General features: G+C 44.7%; 1 protein-coding gene and 1 long non-coding RNA gene across 2 annotated transcripts in view; both read left to right on the top strand.

The window, feature by feature from the left end:
- Positions 1-16,794, top strand: part of cacnb2b (calcium channel, voltage-dependent, beta 2b) — a 148,159-nt gene extending 131,365 nt beyond the window's left edge. Inside the window, exons 13-14 of the mRNA XM_055884262.1 lie at positions 144-314; positions 16,708-16,794. Of these exons, the coding sequence (XP_055740237.1) occupies positions 144-314; positions 16,708-16,794 (258 nt within the window). The remainder of the gene's footprint in view (positions 1-143; positions 315-16,707) is intronic.
- A 5,254-nt stretch (positions 16,795-22,048) lies between these two features.
- Positions 22,049-24,817, top strand: LOC129823605 (uncharacterized). The gene is made up of 3 exons (XR_008754658.1): positions 22,049-22,444; positions 23,038-23,106; positions 24,376-24,817. It is a non-coding gene; the product is annotated as an uncharacterized LOC129823605 (long non-coding RNA).
- Positions 24,818-26,188: the final 1,371 nt, after the last annotated feature.

Raw genomic sequence — 26,188 nt, 5'->3', positions numbered from 1 at the left:
CTAAATCATGCTCCTAATCATAGATGTGCTTGATTTGATTATCAGATAGTGTTATTTGAAGTAACTGGTATCCAAGGGGACTGGTAAAGCAGCAGTGACATGGATTCAGTCTGAATGACACTAATACCCTGTCTGACCTGCAGGAGATGTATGACGTAATCTTGGATGAGAACCAGCTGAGTGATGCCTGTGAGCACATAGCAGACTACCTAGAGGCCTACTGGAGGGCCACCCACCCCCCCGAAACAGAACCTGTTAACCCCTTAGTGGAGAAGCTGGCAGAGAACACTCTGGCTATCAGCCCTGCTCCTAAGGTAACCCTAAATCTAACCATATCCCCAACCTCAACCCAAAATCTAACCACAACCCAACTTCACCGTTAGAACGCCACCATAGTAAGAAGAACATTGTTATAATGTCACCATAGTTATAATGTCACCATACTTATAATGTCACCATAGTTATAATGTCACCATAGTTATAATGTCACCATAGTTATAATGTCACCATACTTATAATGTCACTATAGTTATAATGTCACCATAGTTATAATGTCACCATAGTTATAATGTCACTATAGTTATAATGTCGCCATACTTATAATGTCACCATAGTTATAATGTCACCATAGTTATAATGTCAACATTGTTATAATGTCAACATTGTAATAATGTCACCATAGTTATAATGTCACCATAGTTATAATGTCACCATAGTTATAATGTCACCATAGTTATGTCACCATAGTTATAATGTCAACATTGTTATAATGTCACCAGAGTTATAATGTCACCATAGTTAGAACCTCAAAGTAGTTAGAACCTCACAGTAGTTAGAACCTCACAGTAGTTAGAACCTCACAGTAATTAGAACGCCACAGTAGTTAGAATGTCACTGTAGTTAGAACGTCACTGTAGTTAGAACCTCACAGTAGTTAGAACGCCACAGTAGTTAGAACGTCACTGTAGTTTGTATGTCACTGTAGTTAGAATGTCACTGTAGTTAGAACGTCACTGTAGTTAGAACGTCACTGTAGTTAGAACCTCACAGTAATTAGAACGCCACAGTAGTTAGAACGTCACTGTAGTTAGAACCTCAAAGTAGTTAGAACCTCACAGTAGTTAGAACCTCACAGTAGTTAGAACCTCACAGTAATTAGAACGCCACAGTAGTTAGAACGTCACTGTAGTTAGAACGTCACAGTAGTTAGAACGCCACAGTAGTTAGAACGCCACAGTAGTTAGAACGTCACTGTAGTTAGAACCTCACAGTAGTTAGAACGCCACAGTAGTTAGAACGCCACAGTAGTTAGAACGCCACAGTAGTTAGAACGTCACTGTAGTTTGTATGTCACTGTAGTTAGAACGTCACTGTAGTTAGAACCTCACAGTAGTTTGTATGTCACAGTAGTTAGAACTTCACTTTAGTTAGAACGTCAACATAGTTGGAACAGAATAGGAATGTCCCCATAGTTAGAACGTCACATTGTTGGATCATAATACGAACGTTACCATAGCTATATCATAGTTAGAATGTCATGGTAGTTAGAACGTCACCACAGCTGTACTCAAACTCCTGTTTTCATTTTCATCATGTGTCATTTGTCATTTCTTCTCCCTCTTTACTAATTTCCTGTGGGAAATACCAGAAGTGAGACATCTTTTTCTGGTGAGTCACCACGTAGACACCATCTACACCATATATACACCCCATATATACACCATATATACACCATATACACCCCATATATACACCATATATACACCATATATACACCCCATATACACCCCATATATACACCATATAAACATCATATACACCATATACACCATAACACCATATATACACCATATACACCCCATATATACACCATATATACACAATATACACCCCATATATACACCATATACACACCATATGTAAACCATATACACCCCATATAAACACCATATATACACCATATACACCCCATATAAACACCATATATACACCATATATACACCATATATACACCATATACACCCCATATACACCATAACACCATATATACACCATATATACACCATATACACCCCATATATACACCATATAAACACCATATACACCCCATATATACACCATATACACCCCATATATACACCATATACACCCCATATATACACCATATACACACCATACACACCCCATATATACACCATATATACACCCCATATATAAACCATATAAACACCATATATACACCATATACACCCCATATATAAACCATATACACCCCATATATACACCATATATACACCATATACACCCCATATATACACCATATATACACCATATACACCCATATATACACCATATATACACCATATACACCCCATATAAACACCATATACACACCATATACACCCCATATAAACACCATATATACACCATATACACCCCATATATACACCATATACACCCCATATACACCCCATATATACACCATATATACACCATATACACCCCATATATACACCATATGTACACCAAATATACCCCTTATATACACCATATATACACCCCATATAAACACCATATAAACACCATATACACCCCATATAAACACCATATGTACACCAAATACAGTATACACCAGACACACCATATGTACACCAAATACAGTGTACACCATATATACACCATATACACACCATATGTACACCAAATACAGTGTACACCATATATACACCATATACACCCCATATATACACCATATACACCCCATATAAACACCATATATACAGCATATTCACCCCATATATACACCATATGTACACCAAATATACCCCATATAAACACCATATATACACCATATACACCCCATATAAACACCATATATACACCATATACACCCCATATAAACACCATATATACACCATATACACCCCATATAAACACCATATACACACCATATACACCCCATATATACACCATATATACACCCCATATATAAACCATATAAACACCATATAAACACTATATATACACCATAGACACCCCATATAAACACCATATACACCCCATATAAACACCATATATACACCATATACACCCCATATATACACCATATATACACCATATACACCCCATATATACACCATATACACCCCATATACACCATATGTACACCAAATATACCCCATATAAACACCATGTATACACCATATATACACCCCATATAAACACCATATATACACCCTATATATACACCATATACACCCCATATACACACCATATATACACCATATGTACACCAAATACAGTATACACCAGACACACCATATGTACACCAAATACAGTGTACACCATATATACACCATATGTACACCATATGTACACCAAATACAGTGTACACCATATGTACACCAAATACAGTATACACCAGACACACCATATGTACACCAAATACAGTATACACCATATACACACCATATGTACACCAAATACAGTGTACACCATAGACTCACCATATGTACACCATATAAAGTATACATTATATACACACCATTTACACACCATATATACACCATATACAATATACACCATATATACACCATATACAATATACACCATATATACACCATATACAATATACACCATATATACACCATATACAATATACACCATATATACACCATATACAATATACACCATATATACACCATATACAATATACACCATATATACACCATATACAATATACACCATATATACACCATATACAATATACACCATATATACACCATATACAATATACACCATATATACACCATATACAATATACACCATATACAATATACACCATATACAATATACACCATATATACACCATATATACACCATATACAATATACACCATATATACACCATATACAATATACACCATATATACACCATATATACACCATATACAATATACACCATATATACACCATATACAATATACACCATATATACACCATATACAATATACACCATATATACACCATATACAATATACACCATATATACAGTGCATTTGGAATGTATTCAGACCCCTTCACTTTTTCCACATTTTGTTACGTTACAACCTTATTCTAAAATATATTAAATCGTTTTTCCCTCATCAATCTACACACAATACCCCATAATGACAAAGCAAAAACAAATGTATTCAAAATAAAAAATAAAAGGTCACATTTACATAAGTATTCAGACCCTTTACTCAGCACCTTTGGCAGCGATTACAGCCTCGAGTCTTCTTGGGTATGATGCTACAAGCTTGGTACACCTGTATTTGGGGAGTTTCTCCAATTCTTCTCTGCAGATCCTCTCAAGCTCTGTCAGGTTGGATGGGGAGCAATGCTGCACAGCTTTTTTCTGGTGTCTCCAGAGATTTTAGATCAGGTTCGAGTCCGGGCTCTGGCTGGGCCAGAGCTCCTGTGTTGTCTTGGCTGTGTGCTTAGGGTCGTTGTCCTGTTGGAAGGTGAACCTTCACCCTAGTCTGAGGTCCTGAGCACTTTGGAGCAGGTTTTCATCCTAGATCTCTCTGTACTTTGCTCCATTCATCTTTCCCTCCATCCCGACTAGTCTCCCAGTCGATGCCGCTGAAAAACATCCACACAGCGGGATGCTGGCACCACCCTGCTAGACCGTAGGGGTGGTGCTTGGTTTCAATAGGCCAGAGAATCTTGTTTAGACAGACAGCTCGGTGCATTTAACATGTCAGTACCTCTCATAAATACAAGTAGTGATGAAGTCAATCTCTCCTCCACTTTGAGACAAGAGAGATTGACATGCATATTATTAATGTTAGCTCTCTGTGTCCATCCAAGGGCCAGCCGTGCTGCCCTGTTCTGAGCCAAATGCAATTTTCCTAAGTCCTTTTTTGTGGCACCTGACCGTACGACTGAACAGTAGTCAAGGTGCGACAAAACTAGGACCTGTAGGACCTGCCTTGTTGATAGTGCTGTTAAGAAGGCAGAGCAGCGCTTTATTATAGACAGACTTCTCCCCATCTTAGCTACTACTGCATCAATATGGTTTTGACCATGACAGTTTACAATCCAGGGTTACTCCAAGCAGTTTTGTCATTTCAACTTGCTCAATATCCACATTATTTATTACAAGATCTAGTTGAGGTTTAGGGTTAAGTGAATGATTTGTCCCAAATATAATGCTTTTAGTTGTAGAAATATTTAGGGCTAATTTATTCCTTGCCACCCACTCTGAAACTAACTACAGCTCTTTGTTAAGTGTTACAGTCATTTCAGTTGCTGTAGTAGCTGACGTGTATAGTGTTGAGTCATCCTCATACATAGACACTCTGGCTTTACTCAAAGTCAGTGGCATGTCATTAGTAAAATTGTCACAATCTTTCGAACTTGAAAACAACATTTATTTAGTTTTGACCGTATGAAATCAGTAAGGGCTTCCTGCACAACCACAAAATGGAACTGTAGCCTTGTTACAGCCAGGTCAGCAGGGGGGGTAATGGGACTGTAGCCTTGTTACAGCCAGGTCAGCAGGGGGGGGGGGGGGGGGGTAATGGGACTGTAGCCTTGTTAGAGCCAGGTCAGCAGGAGGGGTAATGGGACTGTAGCCTTGTTAGAGCCAGGTCAGCAGGGGGGGTAATGGGACTGTAGCCTTGTTAGAGCCAGGTCAGCAGGAGGGGTAATGGGACTGTAGCCTTGTTACAGCCAGGTCAGCAGGGGGGGGGGGTAATGGGACTGTAGCCTTGTTACAGCCAGGTCAGCAGGAGGGGTAATGGGACTGTAGCCTTGTTACAGCCAGGTCAGCAGGGGGGGGTAATGGGACTGTAGCCTTGTTAGAGCCAGGTCAGCAGGGGGGGTAATGGGACTGTAGCCTTGTTAGAGCCAGGTCAGCAGGAGGGGTAATGGGACTGTAGCCTTGTTAGAGCCAGGTCAGCAGGGGGGGTAATGGGACTGTAGCCTTGTTAGAGCCAGGTCAGCAGGGGGGGTAATGAGACTGTAGCCTTGTTACAGCCAGGTCAGCAGGGGGGGGGGGGGGGGGTAATGGGACTGTAGCCTTGTTAGAGCCAGGTCAGCAGGAGGGGTAATGGGACTGTAGCCTTGTTAGAGCCAGGTCAGCAGGGGGGGTAATGGGACTGTAGCCTTGTTAGAGCCAGGTCAGCAGGAGGGGTAATGGGACTGTAGCCTTGTTAGAGCCAGGTCAGCAGGAGGGGTAATGGGACTGTAGCCTTGTTAGAGCCAGGTCAGCAGGGGGGGTAATGGGACTGTAGCCTTGTTAGAGCCAGGTCAGCAGGGGGGGTAATGGGACTGTAGCCTTGTTAGAGCCAGGTCAGCAGGGGGGGTAATGGGACTGTAGCCTTGTTAGAGCCAGGTCAGCAGGGGGGGTAATGGGACTGTAGCCTTGTTAGAGCCAGGTCAGCAGGAGGGGTAATGGGACTGTAGCCTTGTTAGAGCCAGGTCAGCAGGGGGGGTAATGGGACTGTAGCCTTGTTAGAGCCAGGTCAGCAGGGGGGGTAATGGGACTGTAGCCTTGTTAGAGCCAGGTCAGCAGGGGGGGTAATGGGACTGTAGCCTTGTTAGAGCCAGGTCAGCAGGGGGGGTAATGGGACTGTAGCCTTGTTACAGCCAGGTCAGCAGGGGGGGGGGGGGGGGGGGGGGTAATGGGACTGTAGACTTGTTAGAGCCAGGTCAGCAGGAGGGGTAATGGGACTGTTGCCTTGTTACAGCCAGGTCAGCATGAGGGGTAATGGGACTGTAGCCTTGTTAGAGCCAGGTCAGCAGGGGGGGGTAATGGGACTGTAGCCTTGTTACAGCCAGGTCAGCAGGAGGGGTAATGGGACTGTAGCCTTGTTAGAGCCAGGTCAGCAGGGGGGGTAATGGGACTGTAGCCTTGTTAGAGCCAGGTCAGCAGGGGGGGGTAATGGGACTGTAGCCTTGTTAGAGCCAGGTCAGCAGGAGGGGTAATGGGACTGTAGCCTTGTTAGAGCCAGGTCAGCAGGGGGGGTAATGGGACTGTAGCCTTGTTAGAGCCAGGTCAGCAGGGGGGGTAATGGGACTGTAGCCTTGTTAGAGCCAGATCAGCAGGGGGGGTAATGGGACTGTAGCCTTGTTACAGTCAGGTCAGCAGGAGGGGTAATGGGACTGTAGCCTTGTTAGAGCCAGGTCAGCAGGAGGGGTAATGGGACTGTTGCCTTGTTACAGCCAGGTCAGCAGGGGGGGTAATGGAACTGTAGCCTTGTTAGAGCCAGGTCAGCAGGAGGGGTAATGGGACTGTAGGCTTGTTAGAGCCAGGTCAGCAGGAGGGGTAATGGGACTGTTGCCTTGTTAGAGCCAGGTCAGCAGGGGGGGTAATGGGACTGTAGCCTTGTTAGAGCCAGGTCAGCAGGAGGGGTAATGGGACTGTAGCCTTGTTAGAGCCAGGTCAGCAGGGGGGGTAATGGGACTGTAGCCTTGTTAGAGCCAGGTCAGCAGGGGGGGTAATGGGACTGTAGCCTTGTTAGAGCCAGGTCAGCAGGGGGGGTAATGGGACTGTAGCCTTGTTAGAGCCAGGTCAGCAGGGGGGGTAATGGGACTGTAGCCTTGTTAGAGCCAGGTCAGCAGGGGGGGTAATGGGACTGTAGCCTTGTTACAGCCAGGTCAGCAGGGGGGGGGGGGGTAATGGGACTGTAGCCTTGTTAGAGCCAGGTCAGCAGGGGGGGTAATGGGACTGTAGCCTTGTTAGAGCCAGGTCAGCAGGGGGGGTAATGGAACTGTAGTTTTTTAGGTTCCTCTTTGTGATGACACAAGGTTTTGATTTATCACATCTCTAACACACACAACTTGTTAGAGCCAGGTCAGCAGTCTAACACACAACTGGACAATGATCACTAATATTTTTGCCACTGTCTTATGACCAATCCTTCGCATTCGACTCGTGACCAAAAAAAATCTGGATATCAGAACAGCGATGACTCACCTTGAACTGGATATAGATTTTTTTTTTTTTTACGAGTCGAATGCGAAGGATTTACTGCTGATACCAGACCAGGCCCAAATCCCCGTCATTTACATGAAGAAGAGACGCTGATACAAGGGACGAAGGTCCGGGTGCCTTGTGAGAATTCGTTGGTGAGTGGGTAACATTGGTCCTATTGGCCAATGTGCAATCATTGGAGAATAAACTGGATGAGCTCGTTACACGTGGCTGAATGACAACATGGATAATATTGTTTAGTGCACCGGCAAGACAGAACAGCTGCCTCCGGTAAGACAAGTGGTGGTGGTCTGTGTCTATTTGTCAAAAACAGCTAGTGCGCAAAATCTAATATTAAGGGTAGAGTATCTCATGATAAGCTGTAGACCACACTATTTACCAAGAGAGTTCATCTATATTTTTCACAGCTGTCTATTTACCACCACAAACTGACGCTGGCACTAAGACCGCACTCAAAGTATAAGGCCATAGGCAAACAAGAAAATGCTCATTCAGAGGCGGCGCTCCTAGCGGCCGGGGACATTAATGCAGAGAAACTTAAATCCGATTTACCTAATTTCATGTCACATGTGCAACCAGACGAAAAAAAATTCTAGACCACCTTTACTCCGCACACAGAGACGCATACATAACTCTCCCTCACCCTCCATTTGGCAAATCTGACCATAATTCTATCCTCCTGATTCCAATTTACAAGCAAAAACTAAAGCAGGAAGTACCAGTCACTCGCTCAATACGGAAGCGATCAGATGACGCAGATGCTAAGCTACAAGATTGTTTTGCTAGCACAGACTGGAATATGTTCCGGGATTCGTCGCCGGCTTCATCAATAAGTCCATCAACGACGCTGTCCCAACAGTGACAGTATGTACATACCCCAAGCAGAAGCCATGGATTACAAGCAACATCCTCACTGAGCTAAAAGGGTACAGCTTCCGCTCTCTAACCATGCTTAGAAGAAATCCCGCTATTGTCATACCCTGATCTGTTTCACCTGTCTTTGTGCTTGTCTCCACCTCCCTCCTGGTGTCGCCCATCTTCCCCATCATCCCCTGTGTATTTATACCTGTGTTCTCTGTTTGTCTGTTGCCAGTTCATTTTGTTTGTGAAACCTACCAGCGTTTGTTCCCTTGCTCCTGTCTGTTTTTGCTCCTGTTTTCTAGTCCTTCTCGGTTTTGACCGTTCTGTCTGCTTTGACCCTGAGCCTACCTGCAGTTATATACCTTGCCCCACCTCATTAGATTATTGACCCCTGCTTGCCCTGACCCTGCCTGCCATTCTGGACCTTTTACACCCTCTCTGGATTACTGACCTCTGCCTGCCTTTGACCTGTCGTGTGCCTGCCTCTGTACTTGAAATAAACATTTGTTTCTTCGACACTGTCTACATTTCAGTCATAATTGTAACCTGATAGTACAAACTGGCCATGACTGACCTAGCAGACTCAGACCGGCTCTGTAACACCCTCTCCTCCCTGTTATGCTGATGAAGGAGGACCCAAAAGCGACGAAATAGAAACAGAGTCTTTATTCCAGTCTTAGACAAAAACGATACTCCTGATATATCTAAGGTAAAAACAAAACAGGAAAACTGAAATCCTCTCGTCAGTAGAGATGAACGACTGGAGAAGCGACCACTAGACACCTGCTCACACGCAGCATCTGATGAAGGCAAAAACACGATAGGGCGGAACAAGGACACAGAACAGCAAACATCAAACAAGAATCCGACAAAGACAGAAGCAGAAAACAGAGGGAGAAATAGGGACTCAAATCAGAGGGCAAAATAGGGGACAGGTGTGACAGAGTAAATGAGGTCGTTAGGAGAAAGAGAAACAGCTGGGAGCAGGAACGGAACGATAGAGAGAGAGAGCGGGGGAGGGAGAGAGGGAGGAGGAGAGAGAGGAAAAGAAAGAGGGAAAGAACCTAATAAGACCAGCAGAGGGAAGCACAGGGACAAGACATGAAGATCAAAGACAAAACATGACAGTACCCCCCCACTCACCAAGCGCCTCCTGGCGCACTCGAGGAGGAACCCTGGCGGCGACGAAGGAAATCATCAATCAACGAACGGTCCAGCACGTCCCGAAATGGAACCCAACTCCTCTCCTCAGGACCGAAAACCCTCCCCATCCACTAAGTACTGTTGACCACGTCCCTGAGAACGCATGTCCATGATCCTCCGTTCCTTGTAAATAGGTGCGCCCTCGACAAGGACGGGAGGGGGGGAGGGAAGACGAACGGGGGCGCGAAGAAAAGGCTTGACACAAGAGACATGGAAGACAGGGTGGACGCGACGAAGATGTCGCGGAAGAAGCAGTCGCACAGCGACAGGATTAACGACCTGAGAGACACGAAACGGACCAATGAACCGCGGAGTCAACTTGCGAGAAGCTGTCGTAAGGGAAAGGTTACGAGAGGAAAGCCACACTCTCTGACCGCGACAATACCTAGGACTCTTAATCCTACGTTTATTGGCGGCTCTCACAGTCCTCCCCGCAGACGAAGGCAGACCGGTACTAAAGTCTAAGGCGATCTGAGACCATGGTCGAGAAGGAATGGGAAGCGGTCTAAGACGACCGGCATGAGGAAAGTTACATGACTTAGTCTGCGCGCAGTCCGGACAAGCAGCCACGAAACGGCGCGTGTCCCGCTCCTGAGTAGGCCACCAAAACCGCTGGCGAATAGAAGCAAGCGTACCCCGAACGCCGGGGTGACCAGCTAACTTGGCAGAATGAGCCCACTGAAGAACAGCCAGACGAATAGAGACAGGAACGAACAGAAGGTTACTAGGACAAGCGCGCGGCGAAGCAGTGTGAGTGAGTGCTTGCTTTACCTGTCTCTCAATTCCCCAGACAGTCAACCCGACAACACGCCCTTCAGGGAGAATCCCCTCGGGTTCCGATGGCGACAATCGATGAGAAAAGTAAGCGCAGGGATGGACCTTATTGTCAGACTGGAAGCGCTGGGACAGAATAGCTCCCACGCCCCCCTCTGAAGCGTCAACCTCGACAATGAATTGTTTAGTGACGTCAGGAGTAACAAGGATAGGGGCGGATGTAACACGCTTCTTGAGGAGATCAAAAGCTCCCTGGGCGGAACCAGACCACTTAAAGCAAGACTTGACAGAAGTCAGAGCTGTGAGAGGAGCAGCCACTTGACCGAAATTACGAATGAAACGCCGATAGAAATTAGCGAAACCGAGAAAGCGCTGTAACTCGACACGTGACTTAGGAACAGGCCAATCGCTGACATCCTGGACCTTAGCGGGATCCATCTGAATGCCTTCAGCAGACAGATAATCATCGAGAGCCTTACGTTCGGAAGCCGACAGAGAGAATAATCTACCCCGAGGAGAAGTGGTCCCCGGATGGAGATCAATACAACAATCATACGACCGGTGAGGAGGAAGAGAGTTGGCTCTGGACCGACTGAAGACCGTGCGCAGATCATGATGTTCCTCCGGCACTCCTGTCACATCACCAGGCTCCTCCTGAGTAGAGGGGACAGAAGAAACAGGAGGAATAGCAGACATTAAACACTTCACATGACAAGAAACGTTCCAGGATAGGATAGAATTACTAGACCAATTAATAGAAGGATTATGACATACTAGCCAGGGATGACCCAAAACAACAGGTGTAACAGGTGAACAAAAAATCAAAAAAGAAATGGTCTCACTGTGGTTACCAGATACTGTGAGGGTTAAAGGTAGTGTCTCATATCTGATACTGGGGAGAGAACTACCATCTAAGGCGAACATGGGTGTGATCCTCCCTAACTCTCTGAGAGGAATGTCATGTTTCCGAGCCCATGCTTCGTCCATAAAACAACCCTCAGCCCCAGAGTCTATCAAGGCACTGCAGGAAGCAGCCGAGCCGGTCCAGCGTAGATGGACCGACAAGGTAGTACAGGAACTTGGAGAGACCTGAGTAGTAGCGCTCACCAGTAGCCCTCCGCTTACTGATGATCTCTGACCTTTAACTGGACATGACATGACAAAATGTCCAGCAGAACCGCAATAGAAGCAAAGGCGGTTGGTGATTCTCCGTTCCCTCTCCTTAGTCGAGATGTGAACACCTCCCAGCTGCATGGGCTCAGTCTCTGAGCCGATGGAAGGAGATGGTCGAGATGCGGAGAAGGGAAGCCCCGCTGACGCGAGCTCTCTTCCCCGAGCTCGGTGACGAAGATCTACCCGTCGTTCTATGCGGATGGCGAGTGCAATCAACGAGTCCACGCTGGAAGGAACCTCCCGGGAGAGAATCTCATCCTTAACCTCAGCGTGGAGTCCCTCCAGAAAACGAGCGAGCAACGCCGGCTCGTTCCAGTCACTGGATGCAGCAAGAGTACGAAACTCTATAGAGTAATCCGTTATGGATCGATCACCTTGACATAGGGAAGCCAGACCCCTGGAAGCCTCCTTCCCAAAAACTGAACGATCAAAGACCCGTATCATCTCCTCCTTAAAGTTCTGATAAACGTCAGAACACTCAGCCCTTGCCTCCCAGATAGCTGTGCCCCACTCCCGAGCCCGCCCAGTAAGGAGTGATATGACGTAAGCGATCCGAGCTCTCTCTCCAGAGTATGTGTTGGGCTGGAGAGAGAACACAATATCACACTGGGTGAGAAAGGAGCGACACTCAGTGGGCTGTCCAGAGTAACATGGTGGATTATTAACCCTGGGTTCCGGAGACTCGGAAGACCAGGAAGTAGCTTGTGGTACGAGACGAAGACTCTGAAACTGTCCTGAGAGATCGGAAACCTGAGCGGCCAGGGTCTCAACGGCCTGACGAGCAGCAGACAATTCCTGCTCGTGTCTGCCGAGCATTGCTCCCTGGAACTTGACGGTAGTGTAGAGAGAATCCGTAGTCGCTGGGTCCATTCTTGGTCGGATTCTTCTGTTATGCTGATGAAGGAGGACCCAAAAGCGACGAAATAGAAACAGAGTCTTTATTCCAGTCTTAGACAAAAACGATACTCCTGATATATCTAAGGTAAAAACAAAACAGGAAAACTGAAATCCTCTCGTCAGTAGAGATGAACGACTGGAGAAGCGACCACTAGACACCTGCTCACACGCAGCATCTGATGAAGGCAAAAACACGATAGGGCGGAACAAGGACACAGAACAGCAAACATCAAACAAGAATCCGACAAAGACAGAAGCAGAAAACAGAGGGAGAAATAGGGACTCAAATCAGAGGGCAAAATAGGGGACAGGTGTGACAGAGTAAATGAGGTCGTTAGGAGAAAGAGAAACAGCTGGGAGCAGGAACGGAACGATAGAGAGAGAGAGCGGGGGAGGGAGAGAGGGAGGAGGAGAGAGAGGAAAAGAAAGAGGGAAAGAACCTAATAAGACCAGCAGAGGGAAGCACAGGGACAAGACATGAAGATCAAAGACAAAACATGACACTCCCAAGGAGCCACCATTGGAAGGCACGAGAAGTTGCATCGTGGTCTCATGGAAGAGTTCCAGACCTTGGCCGATCGCCATGACAGAGCGTTTAACACATTGCTGGAGCAATTCCATGGGTTGTCTGTTAGGCAGCCTACCCCTGTGTCCCGAGAACCCCACTTACCTCCTCCGGAGCGCTACACTGGAAATTCCGGATCCTGCTGGGCTTTTCTCTCCCAGCGCTCCCTCATTTTTGAGCTGCAACCTTTGTTCCCTCCGGACCGCTCGAGCAAAATAAAAGCCATGAGGTTGAAGGAATTGTCTGTAGAGTTCCGAGACAGGATTATGTTGAGGCACAGATCTGGGGAAGGGTACCAAAATGTTTCTGCAGCATTGAACATCCCAAAAAGCACAGTGGCCTCCATCATTGGAAGAAGTTTGGAACCACCAAGACTCTTCCTAGAGCTGGCAGCCCACTCCTCAGTAAAAGGCACATGACATCCCACTTGGAGTTTGCCAAAAGGCACCTAAAGGAAACAAGATTCTCTGGTCTGATGAAACCAAGATTGAACTCTTTGGCCTGAATGCCAAACATCACGTCTGGAGGAAACGTGGCACCGTCCCTACGGTGAAGAATGGTGGTGGCAGCATCTTGCTGTGGGGACATTATTCAGCGGCAGGGACTGGGAGACTAGTCAGGATCAAGGGATAGATGAACAGAGCAAAGTACAGAGAGAGCCTTGATGAAAACCAGCTCCAGAACGCTCAGGACCTCAGACTGGGGCGGAGGTACACCTTCCAACAGGACAACGAGCCTAAGCACACAGCCAAGACAATGCAGGAGTGGCTTCGGAACAAGCCTCTAAATGTTCTTGAGTGGCCCAGCCAGAGCTCGGTCTTGAATCCGATCTAAAATCTCTGGAGACACCTGGAAATAGCTGTGCAGCGATGGTCCCTATCCAACCTGACATAGGTTGAGAGGATCTGCAGAGAAGAATGGGAAAAACTCCCCAAATACAGGTGTGCCAAGCTTGTAGCGTCATACCCAAGAAGAATCTAGGCTGTAATTGCTGCCAAAGGTGCTTCCATCAAACAGGCAAAGCGCCAATACATGACAAAGTTCGAATTGTACTACACCGGCTCCGACGCTCGTCGGATGTGGCAGGGCTTGCAAACAACTACAGACTACAAAGGGAAGCAAAGCTGTGAGCTGCCCAGTGACATGAGCCTACCAGACAAGCTACATAACTTCTATGGTCACTTTGAGGCAAGTAACACTGAAACATGCATGAGAGCTTCAGCTGTTCTGGACGACTGTGTGATCACGCTTTCCGCAGCCGATGTGAGTAAGACCTTTAAACAGGTCAACATTCACAAGGCCACAAGGCCATACGGATTACCAGGACGTGTACTGCGAGCATGCGCTGACCAACTGGCAAGTGTCTTCACTGACATTTTCAACTTCTCCTTGTCTGAGTCTGTAATACCAACATGTTTCAAGCAGACCACCATAGTCCCTGTGCCCAAGAACACTAAGGTAACCTGCCTAAATGACTACTGACCCGTAGCACTCACGTCTGTAGCCATGAAGTGCTTTGAAAGGCTGGTCATGGCTTACATCAACACCATTATCCCAGAAACCCTAGACCCACTTCAATTTCCATACCGCATCAACAGATCCACAGGTGATGCAATCTCTATTGCAGTCCACACTGCCCTTTGCCACCTGGACAAAAGGAACACCTATGTGAGAATGCTGTTCATTGACTACAGCTCAGTGTTCAACACCATAGTGCCCTCAAAGCTCATCACTAAGCTAAGGACCCTGGGACTAAACACCTCCCTCTGCAACTGGATCCTGGACTTCCTGACGGGCCGCACCCAGGTGGTAAGGGTAGGTAACAACACATCTGCCACACTGATCATCAACACGGGGGAACCTCAGGGGTGCGTACTCAGTCCCCTCCTGTACTCCCTGTTCACTCATGATTGCACGGCCAGACACGACTCCAATACCATCATTAAGTTTGCTAATGACACAACAGTGATAGGCCTGATCACCAACAACGATGAGACAACCTATAGGGAGGAGGTCAGAGACCTGACCGTGTGGTCCAAGGACAACAACTCATCCCTCAACGTGATCAAGACAAAGGAGATGATTGTTGACTACAGGAAAAGGAGGACCGAGGACGCCCCCATTCTCATCGACGGGGCTGCAGTGAAGCAGGTTGAGAGCTTCAAGTTCCTTGGCGACCACATCTCCAACAAACTAACATGGTCCAAGCACACCAAGACAGTCATGAAGAGAGCACGACAAAACCTATTCCCCCTCAGGAGACTGAAAAGATTTGGCATGGGTCCTCAGATTCTCAAAAGGTTTTACAGCTGCACCATCGAGAGCATCCTGACGGGTTGCATCACTGCCTGGTATGGCAACTGCTCGGCCTCCAACCACAAGGCACTACGTAAATATGGAAGGCACAGGGATTACTGTATCTACCAATGATGTTTGTACTTCACGTGTCTGGGTGCAGTAGCTTATGACTATGCTGCTCCTGTTGCTATGTACTAACAGCAAGACAGAAACCTATTAACATATTCCTATGTTATGTGAGGATAATTACTTAACATGCTATTTTGTCAATCTCTTATTTTTACATGGTTCCTTTTAATCAACAGCTATTGATTTTATTCCCTCTTCCCATTAAGCGCTAGACGCACCCTTCTTCTCAAATTACACTCAATTAACTGTCACAGAGAGACTTGTGCTTCCCCTTGACCAGTTGGCACACACACACTAGTTCTCCCTTATTGAACTGCAGTCTTAGCCTAGTCTGATACACTTCTGCTACACAGAGAAGCTTTCACTCATTCAGGCTTTTATTCACACTCATTCAGGCTTTTATTCACATTCGCTCATACACACACTACGTTTGACCTAAAACGACCTGCAGTTTTAGCCTAAACTGATACACTTCCACAAACACAGGAAGACATTCTTCTACAGGATGTTGTGGTATGATGGGAGTTCTGCCTAATCGGGTCAGAGTCCCATCATTACCTATTCACCCGCCCAGTGCAGACCTCTGTTCTTCAGAGCGGTATTGCGGAGTGACCCACCAATTTACAGACCCCCTTTAGCCAGACGGAGGATTTATTTATTTAAACCTAATCGGGTCAACTTTCTACTGCGTCCTAACTATTCACCTAAGCGGACCCCGTTCTTGGGGCAATATTTGTGAATAACCTGCCCAAGGCAGACCTCTTTCTAATTGTTAAGAGCGGTATTTTAAATTTTTATTTCATTTGTGTTGATAATTTGTCCAGGCAGCCACAGCCCCACTCCAGGCCAGGCAGTTCAACCAACCAGAGCAAACAAATGCACCAATCAGACCACACAAGGTCCCCAGATGAACGGTCTGGTGAGAGGGACAACCTGAGTCAAGTCCAACACAGCAAATGATAGATAAACATCTTGTTAATCTACCCATCGTGTCGGATTTCAAAAAGGCTTTACAGCGAAAGCACAACATATGATTATGTTAGTTCAGAGCCAAGTCAAAAAAACACACAGCCATTTTCCAGCCAAAGATAGGAGTCACAAAATGCAGAAATATAGATAAAATGAATCACTAACCTTTGATGTTCTTCATCAGATGACACTCATAGGACATCATGTTACACAAGACATGTATGTTTTGTTCGATAATGTGCATATTTACATCCAAACATCTCAGTTTACATTGGCGCGTTAAGTGCAGTAATGTTTTGATTCCAAAACATCCGGTGATTTTGCAGAAATACTCATAATAAACATTGATAAAAGATGCAAGTGTTATTCACAGAATCAAAGATAAATTTATCCTCTATGCAACTGATGTGTCAGATTTTTTTTTTAAATCACGGAAAAATAGTAATCTGAGAACAGCAATCAGAACCCAAAACAGACAAAGAAATAGCCGCCATTTTGGCGTCAACAGAAGCTACAAAAAACACTATAAATATTCACTTACCTTTGATTATCTTCATCAGAAGGCACTCCCAGGATTCCCAGTTCGACAATAAATGACTGATTTGTTCCATAAAGCCCATCATCTAGTCACTTGTTGTTAGCATGTTAAGCCCAGTAATCCATTTTCATGAGGCACGAGAACGTCCTCGGGACAAAAACTCAAAAAGTTCCATTACAGGTTGTAGAAACAAGTCAAATTATGTATTCAATCCATATTTAGGATGTTTTTAACATTAATCATCCATAAGGTTCAAACCAGAGAATTTCATTGTCTGAAGAATGGAACGAGAGCATACTCTCTCGTGACCGCGCATCATGAGCCCGAGGCTCTCTGCCAGACCACTCAGTAAAAGAGCTCCTATGAGCCCCTCCTTTATAGTAGGATCCTAAAACCAGTATCGAAAGAGGGTGACATCTAGTGGAAACCCTAGGAAGTGCATGCACATCCATAACTAACAGGGATTTCAATAGGCACTGTTTTGAAAATCGATTTCTCACTTCCTGTTTGGATTTCTTCTCAGGTTTTTGTCTGCCATATGAGCTCTGTTATACTCACAGACATCATTCAAACAGTTTTAGAAACTTCAGAGTGTTTTCTATCCAATACTAATATATATGCACAATATGCATATATTAGCATCTGGGACAGAGTAGGAGGCAGTTCAGTTTGGGCACGCAATTCATCCAAAAGTGAAAATGCTGCCAATATCCCTAAAAAGTTAACATAAACAATCAATAATATTTCAACCGGACTATTCAATACAATAGAGAAAGAAAATGTTGAGCTTCCACTTTTGCGCGCAAGAACTAATCAAAGGATATCTGGCTATCCATTGACGCGATTTGATAAATCTCGCTCATTTTTCAGAATAAAAGCTTGAAACTATGTCTAAAGCCTGTTCACAACCTGTGGAAGCCATTGGAAAAGGAATCCGGTTGATATCCGGCAGGCAATGGAACAGGGATTTTTCAAAATAAGAGGCACTTCCAGGTTGGATTACCTCAGGTTTCCGCCTGCAAAATCAGTTCTGTTATACTCACAGACAATATTTTGACAGTTTTGGAAACTTTAGTGTTTTCTATCCTAATCTGTCAACTATATGCATATTCTAGCATCTGGGCCTGAGAAATAGGCAGCTTACATTGGGAAAGTTATTTTTCCAAACATAAAAATACTGCCCTCTAGCTTCAAGAGGTAACACAGTTCCACCTCAGACACCACCAAAACAACCACTATGTGGATGTCAACTAAAGCGGACGTGATTGAATAGAGCACAAAGGGAGGGAGATCGTGCATGTGTGTATACATGCATGTGATAATTACCTGTATCACCTGTCGTGGCCGGTGTAGCAGGTACAGGGGCAGACGACTGCAGCTGTGAGGACTGTGGTTGAGCTAATAGGGTGTAAGATCTAAAAGAGTCTTCTGGAAGTTGAAGCGTACCACTCCAGGCCTGGAACAGCTTGGTGGAAACACGGTTACCTGTCACCCACTCCAGGTCTGGAACAGCTTGGTGGAAAGATGGTTACCTGTCACCCACTCCAGGCCTGGAACAGCTTGGTGGAAAGATGGTTACCTGTCATCCACTCCATGTCTGGAACAGCTTGGTGGAAACACGGTTACCTGTCACCCACTCCAGGTCTGGAACAGCTTGGTGGAAAGATGGTTACCTGTCACCCACTCCAGGTCTGGAACAGCTTGGTGGAAACACTGTTACCTGTCACCCACTCCAGGTCTGGAACAGCTTGGTGGAAACACGGTTACCTGTCACCCACTCCAGGCCTGGAACAGCTTGGTGGAAAGATGGTTACCTGTCACCCACTCCAGGCCTGGAACAGCTTGGTGGAAAGATGGTTACCTGTCACCCACTCCAGGCCTGGAACAGCTTGGTGGAAAGATGGTTACCTGTCACCCACTCCAGGTCTGGAACAGCTTGGTGGAAACACGGTTACCTGTCACCCACTCCAGGCCTGGAACAGCTTGGTGGAAAGATGAAAAATGGGCACAATATAATTTAAATGACAATGCCTTGACTTCACTCTAACCTAAACAGAACAAACAATGGGAGGCGCACGTACACAAGGATAATGTGTTGTAGATACGTGGTAGTAGAGTAGTGGCCTGAGGGCACACACTTAGTGTGTTGTAGATACGTGGTAGTAGAGTAGTGGCCTGAGGGCACACACTTAGTGTGTTGTAGATACGTGGTAGTAGAGTAGTGGCCTGAGGGCACACACTTAGTGTGTTGTAGATACGTGGTAGTAGAGTAGTGGCCTGAGGGCACACACTTAGTGTGTTGTAGATACGTGGTAGTAGAGCAGTGGCCTGAGGGCACACACTTAATGTGTTGTGAATGTATTGTAACGTTTTTAAAATTGTATAACTGCCTTAACTTTTCTGGACCCGAAGAAGAGTAACTGCTGTCTTGGCAGCAGCTAGTGGGGATCCATAATAAACCCGAAGAAGAGTAACTGCTGTCTTGGCAGCAGCTAATGGGGATCCATAATAAACCCGAAGAAGAGTAACTGCTGTCTTGGCAGCAGCTAGTGGGGATCCATAATAAATATAGTAGCAGACTTCATTTTCCCAAATGCTCATTGTACTTGCCCTTGCAATCTAATGTGTGTGTGTTCTGTGTTATTATGTGTGTGTGTTCTGTGTTATTATGTGTGTGTGTTCTGTGTTATTATGTGTGTGTGTTCTGTGTTATTATGTGTGTGTGTTCTGTGTTATTATATGTATGTGTTCTGTGTTATTATGTGTGTGTGTTCTGTGTTATTATGTGTGTGTGTTCTGTGTTATTATGTGTGTGTGTTCTGTGTTATTATGTGTGTGTGTTCTGTGTTATTATGTGTGTGTGTTCTGTGTTATCCAGTCCACCTAGTCATGCTGCTGATCCATTCTCTGCTGTTTCTGTCTGCAGCTATGGAACCCTGACCTGCTCAAGGCTCACCGGAGGTATTAACTTGTCCCAGACCCACTGTTTGATCCTGTCTCGCTCTTCTAGACCTACTGTCTCAACCTCTAAATGCTCAGCTATGAAGAGCCAACTGGCATTTACTGGTGCTGAACTAGGTGCTGAACTATTGCACCCTCTATAACCACTGTGATTATTATTTGACACTGCTGGTCATCTATGAACCTTTAAATATCTTGAAGAACAATCTGGCCTAAATGACTGTACTCTTTTATAATCTCCACCCGGCACAGCCAGAAGAGGACTGGCCACCCCTCAGAGCCTGGCTCCTCTTTAGGTTTCTTCCTAGGTTCCTGCCGTTCTAGGGAGTTTTTCCTAGCCACCGTGCTTCTACACCTGCATTGCTTGCTATTTGGGGTTTTAGGCTGGGTTTCTGTATAAGCACCTGGTGACAGCTACTGATGTAAAGGGGGTTTTATAAAATACATTTCATAGATTTCTTGTATATGCTTCTATTTATGTCAGTTACTCTAAATATGACATTGAGTGTCTTACATTTCCTCAATAGGAAGTTGTACCTTAAGCCAACACTTTCTCCTGGTCTTTCCTGCTGGGGACAGGGGGCTTCAGGGTTGGGAATGGAGGACCTAGAGAATTATTAAAAATAGTGTCCACATTTATGAATGAATCACATTCAAAATGGGTTAGCTGTGTATCTCATCTGACTGAGAATGGATTATGTCTATTTTCTTTTGAAAATCTGTCACCAAACCACACAATTATATCTAGTGAGAGTGCACACAATCATTAGCTTCCGTCAGGGTCATAATCTCAGGTGGTCCTAGTGTAACGGATGTGAAATGGCTAGCTAGTTAGCGGTGGTGCGCGCTAATAGCGTTTCAATCGGTTACGTCACTCGCTTTGAGACCTTGAAGTAGTGGTTCCCCTTGCTCTGCAAGGGCCGTGGCTTTTGTGGAGCGATGGGTAACGCCGCTTCGTGGGTGTCAGTTGTAGATGTGTGCAGAGGGTCCCTGGTTCGCGCCCGTGTCGGGGCGAGGGGACGGACTAAAGTTATACTGTTACACTAGATCCAGAGGTGCTTCCTCCATTTCATCATCTTCCATGGCTGCACCGGTGGTGGTCATACTTGTGGATGATGTAGACGTTGTAGAGGGTCTCGCTGCACCGGTGGAGGCGGTGGTCGCACTTGTAAATGACGTAGAGTGTCTCGCTGTTGTCAAAAATACACCGTTTTGAGGATACTGCTTACATGATTCTTTCCTCCATGTGTCCAACCGCATGCAAAAGTCTGCAAAAGGTACCTACATCAATATAGTTGCCTAGCTGCGCAAAATGTTATGCAGCAGTGATGCAATGACGCAGTTGGTGTGTTCGAAGCATTAGCCCTTGGCAACGCAGACATCCGTTGACGCGAGCGAGCAGTGTGGGTGCAATAATTGAATAATATAGATTTCTAAAATTATTTTGCAACGCTCGCAAACACGATGCGAGCAGTGTAGTCAGGGTATTAGGGACGTTTAGCGGGGGACCGGGGAGGAAAGACTGTTTTATAAGGTAGTCTTATAGGCCACATAGCAGAAAATGTGCTTGTTATTCCTGCTTTCTGGCCTGTAGGGTTATTGCTTCCTTGCAATGCATTGTTGGTTCAGTGGTAGAATTCTCGCCAGCCATGCGGGGGCCAGTCTTGTATAGCGGACCCATGTATTGTCAATGGGTTTCTAAACCAACCCGGATGTAATATAATTCTGGCCCCATGTTGACTCAGTGTCGCCTCTCCACGCAGGAAGTGGTGCGATGCGCACTCTCTCATCAGTAGCTCCCCACAGGGAAAGCTGTTAACAGGAATAGGTGCATCACCTGTCACTGAGCTAAAGTTAGCCACATAAATGTACGTTCAGTCTGTTAATTATTTCAGTCACATTTGACTTATTTTACGAAGTCAGCATGACTTAACAGTTTCTTTCGTTTTTGACCTTGACATTGTTGCTGGATAGATACGTTGATAGCTAAAATGCTGGCACTGCTAGTTAGCTAATGCTAACGACGCTAACCGCGTTAGCAAACCTCCTATTTGGATGCCTCACTCTATTTCCAGTGAGAGATCAGCGTACTGGTAAGTCAACTTTGCTTTCAAACTTTAATCATCTGTAGAGTTGTTTCACATGCAACCATACTAGCTAGATAGATATTGTGTTAAAACGCCTGTTGTCATTCATTGGTTGTTTCTTTGGTGCTAGCTAACTAAGCTATCACTAGCTAACTATGTGGATAATAATGTGATGTACAGTAGGCTACAGTACCGTTACAGTATTACTGAAGGACAACAATATAGCCTTGTCACTACTAGTAGGTAAGTTGGTTGACATGGGGTGCAGTAGGCTACAGTACAACATTACTAAATGATAACAACGTAGCCTTGTAACCAGCCAGCAGTATGTTGATGGGGTAGCCTACTGTATACAGCAACAATAGCCTTCCTACTGTTTTGTTTTTCGTTGGGTCCCTTGACAAAAGTATGGTCTTTTTGACTTGGTAAAATAAGCTAATGATTGTGTGCACTCTCACTAGATATAATTGTGTGGTTTGGTGGCAGATTTTCAAAAGAAAATAGACATAATCCATTCTCAGTCAAATGAGATACACAGCTAACCCATTTTGAATGTGATTCATTCATAAATGTGGACACTATTGTTAATAATTCTCTAGGTCCTCCATTCCCAACCCTGAAGCCCCCTGTCCCCAGCAGGAAAGACCAGGAAAAAGTGTTGGCTTAAGGTACAACTTCCTATTGAGGAAATGTAAGACATCTCAATGTCATATTTAGAGTTACTGACATGAATAGAAGCATATACAAGAAATCTATCAAATGTATTTTATAAAGCCCCCTTTACATCAGTAGCTGTCACCAGGTGCTTATACAGAAACCCAGCCTAAAACCCCACATAGCAAGCAATGCAGGTGTAGAAGCACGGTGGCTAGGAAAAACTCCCTAGAACGGCAGGAACCTAGGAAGAAACATAGAGAGGAACCAGGCTCTGAGGGTGGCCAGTCCTCTTCTGGCTGTGCTGGTGGAGATTATAAAAGAGTACAGCCATTTGGGCCAGATTGTTCTTCAAGATGTTTAAATGTTCATAGATGACCAGCAGTGTCAAATAGTAATCACAGTGGTTATAGAGGGTGCATTAGTTCCATGTAGTCATGGCTCTATGTACTACCGTATACCTCCCATAGTCTGTTCTCTTTAGGTAATAACAATAATAAAGGCTAATAACAGGGTTAATAATATATCTGTGAGAATATCCAAGGGACTTTTATATCATTCTAAATTAATAATAATAATAATAATAATAATCGCTTTGTTTAAATAATAACAATACTTTGGAGATTATTTCATTTTTCAAATAATGTAAAATGAGCGAGGAAAAAGGCCATTCTTGAACATGGGGGTGAAACATTGTTACTCATTTGTAAATAAAGCCAGTTTGTTATTTAGAATGATTTATTTCAGTTTTTAGAGGGAGAGAAACCAAACACCTACATTCATCTCATGGGTCTCCCAGTCGAGGCCGGCACGGGTATTGAACCAGCATCTGTAGCAACACAGCTTTCACTGCAGTGTCTTAGACCGTTGGACCACTCAGGCACTGTACAACATGACCGGTCGGGTGTACAGTACTACAGTAAGAGCAAAATAATCCTAATAAAATAATAAAAACCTTAGTGTAACAACAGTTTTAGTAAGTAATACTGACGTCGTGCTCAATTATCAGTTTCTATTTAGGTTTATGTCGCCCATTCATTGTCATTTAGAGACACAGTAGGACCCAAGAGCATAACCAGTGCTCTAACTCCCCCTTGTGGTGGTCTGGAGCAATGAAGTGGAGATGCAGGGTACCGTACTAAACCACACATTACCTCTAAGTACCGCAGCATAATCACAAAACCTTTAGTGGAGCATCCACTGTATGCTCACTCACACCAACAGATGTACACACAGGCATGTTGTTGAGTGGGATATTTACTGTCACTTTGCATCTCTTTCAGATCTGCACTCCACCCCTGCCTGACAGCCTTACCCAGAAGACACTGGGCCTATCGAGACTGACAAAGCAGAGATGGGTGGCTGACAAGGAAAAATAAAACAAAATGCACACACACACATTATCCACAATGTAAATAAGTTGTAGTTACTTGTTCATTTAATGTTTGCTCCGTGTTATTTTAGGATTGTAGATATCTACTCCTTCATATCATTCTCAACATCTACATAATTACTCTAAATATCTATCAAATCAAAGTGTGATTGATAATATTGTAAAAGACTATGGCTTAATTTGTACAGTTTGAGGAAATTCTGTGTGCTTTTTTCTGAGTTGAAAAACATGCTTCCCTCACACACACACATTAGACACAATGTAAATACATTGTTTATTTTATGCTCCATTTTGTTTGAGGATTGTGCGCATTAAAGTACCTTTAAGTTAAAGCAACAGTTTGGTTTATTGGATATTTCTCTGATTTAAAATGAATGGGTTGCAGTCGGCGGACCTGCAACCCTGTAGGAGTGTGTGCAGGTCATCTGGAGCTGAAACAGGGCCCCAACAGCCCTCACATATGTACAGGGTTCCCAGGAGTGGCAGGAATATATGTTTGTCTTGCAAAAGTAAGGCCATTCCCTGGCTACCCATCCACATCACTCAGGCCAAACTGATGTTTGTTCTCCACAATGAATGTACACTACCGTTCAAAAGTTTGGGGTCACTTAGAAATGTCCTTGTTTTTGAAAGAAAAGCATTTTTTTAAGTCCATTAAAATAACATCAAATTGATCAGAAATACAGCGTAGACATTGTTAATGTTGTAAATTACTATTGTAACTGGAAACGGCTGATTTTTTTATGCAATATCTACATAGGTGTACAGAGGCCCATTATCAGCAACCATCACTCCTGTGTTCCATTGGCATGTTGTGTTAGCTAATACAAGTTTATCATTTTAAAAGGCTAATTGATCATTAGAAAACCCTGTTGAAATGTTATCACAGCACTCCACAGTATGACTTGTTATATTGTTATATAAAGACCTGACTGGGTCCAGCACCCCACAGTATGACTTGTTATATTGTTATATAAAGACCTGACTGGGTCCAACACCCCACAGTATGACTTGTTATATTGTTATATAAAGACCTGACTGGGTCCAACACCCCACAGTATGACTTGTTATATTGTTATATAAAGACCTGACTGGGTCCAACACCCCACAGTATGACTTGTTATATTGTTATATAAAGACCTGACTGGGTCCAGAACCCCACAGTATGACTTGTTATATAAAGACCTGACTGGGTCCAACACCCCACAGTATGACTTGTTATATAAAGACCTGACTGGGTCCAACACCCCACAGTATGACTTGTTATATAAAGACCTGACTGGGTCCAACACCCCACAGTATGACTTGTTATATTGTTATATAAAGACCTGACTGGGTCCAACACCCCACAGTATGACTTGTTATATAAAGACCTGACTGGGTCCAACACCCCACAGTATGACTTGTTATATTGTTATATAAAGACCTGACTGGGTCCAGCACCCCACAGTATGACTTGTTATATTGTTATATAAAGACCTGACTGGGTCCAGCACCCCACAGTATGACTTGTTATATAAAGACCTGACTGGGTCCAACACCCCACAGTATGTCTTGTTATATAAAGACCTGACTGGGTCCAACACCCCACAGTATGACTTGTTATATTGTTATATAAAGACCTGACTGGGTCCAACACCCCACAGTATGACTTGTTATATTGTTATATAAAGACCTGACTGGGTCCAACACCCCACAGTATG

The sequence above is a fragment of the Salvelinus fontinalis genome, chromosome 26 (assembly GCF_029448725.1).
Source record: "Salvelinus fontinalis isolate EN_2023a chromosome 26, ASM2944872v1, whole genome shotgun sequence".
Lineage (NCBI taxonomy): Eukaryota > Metazoa > Chordata > Actinopteri > Salmoniformes > Salmonidae > Salvelinus > Salvelinus fontinalis.
The sequence above is the reverse complement of the archived record's forward strand: the minus strand, read 5'-3'. Positions and strand labels throughout refer to the sequence as shown.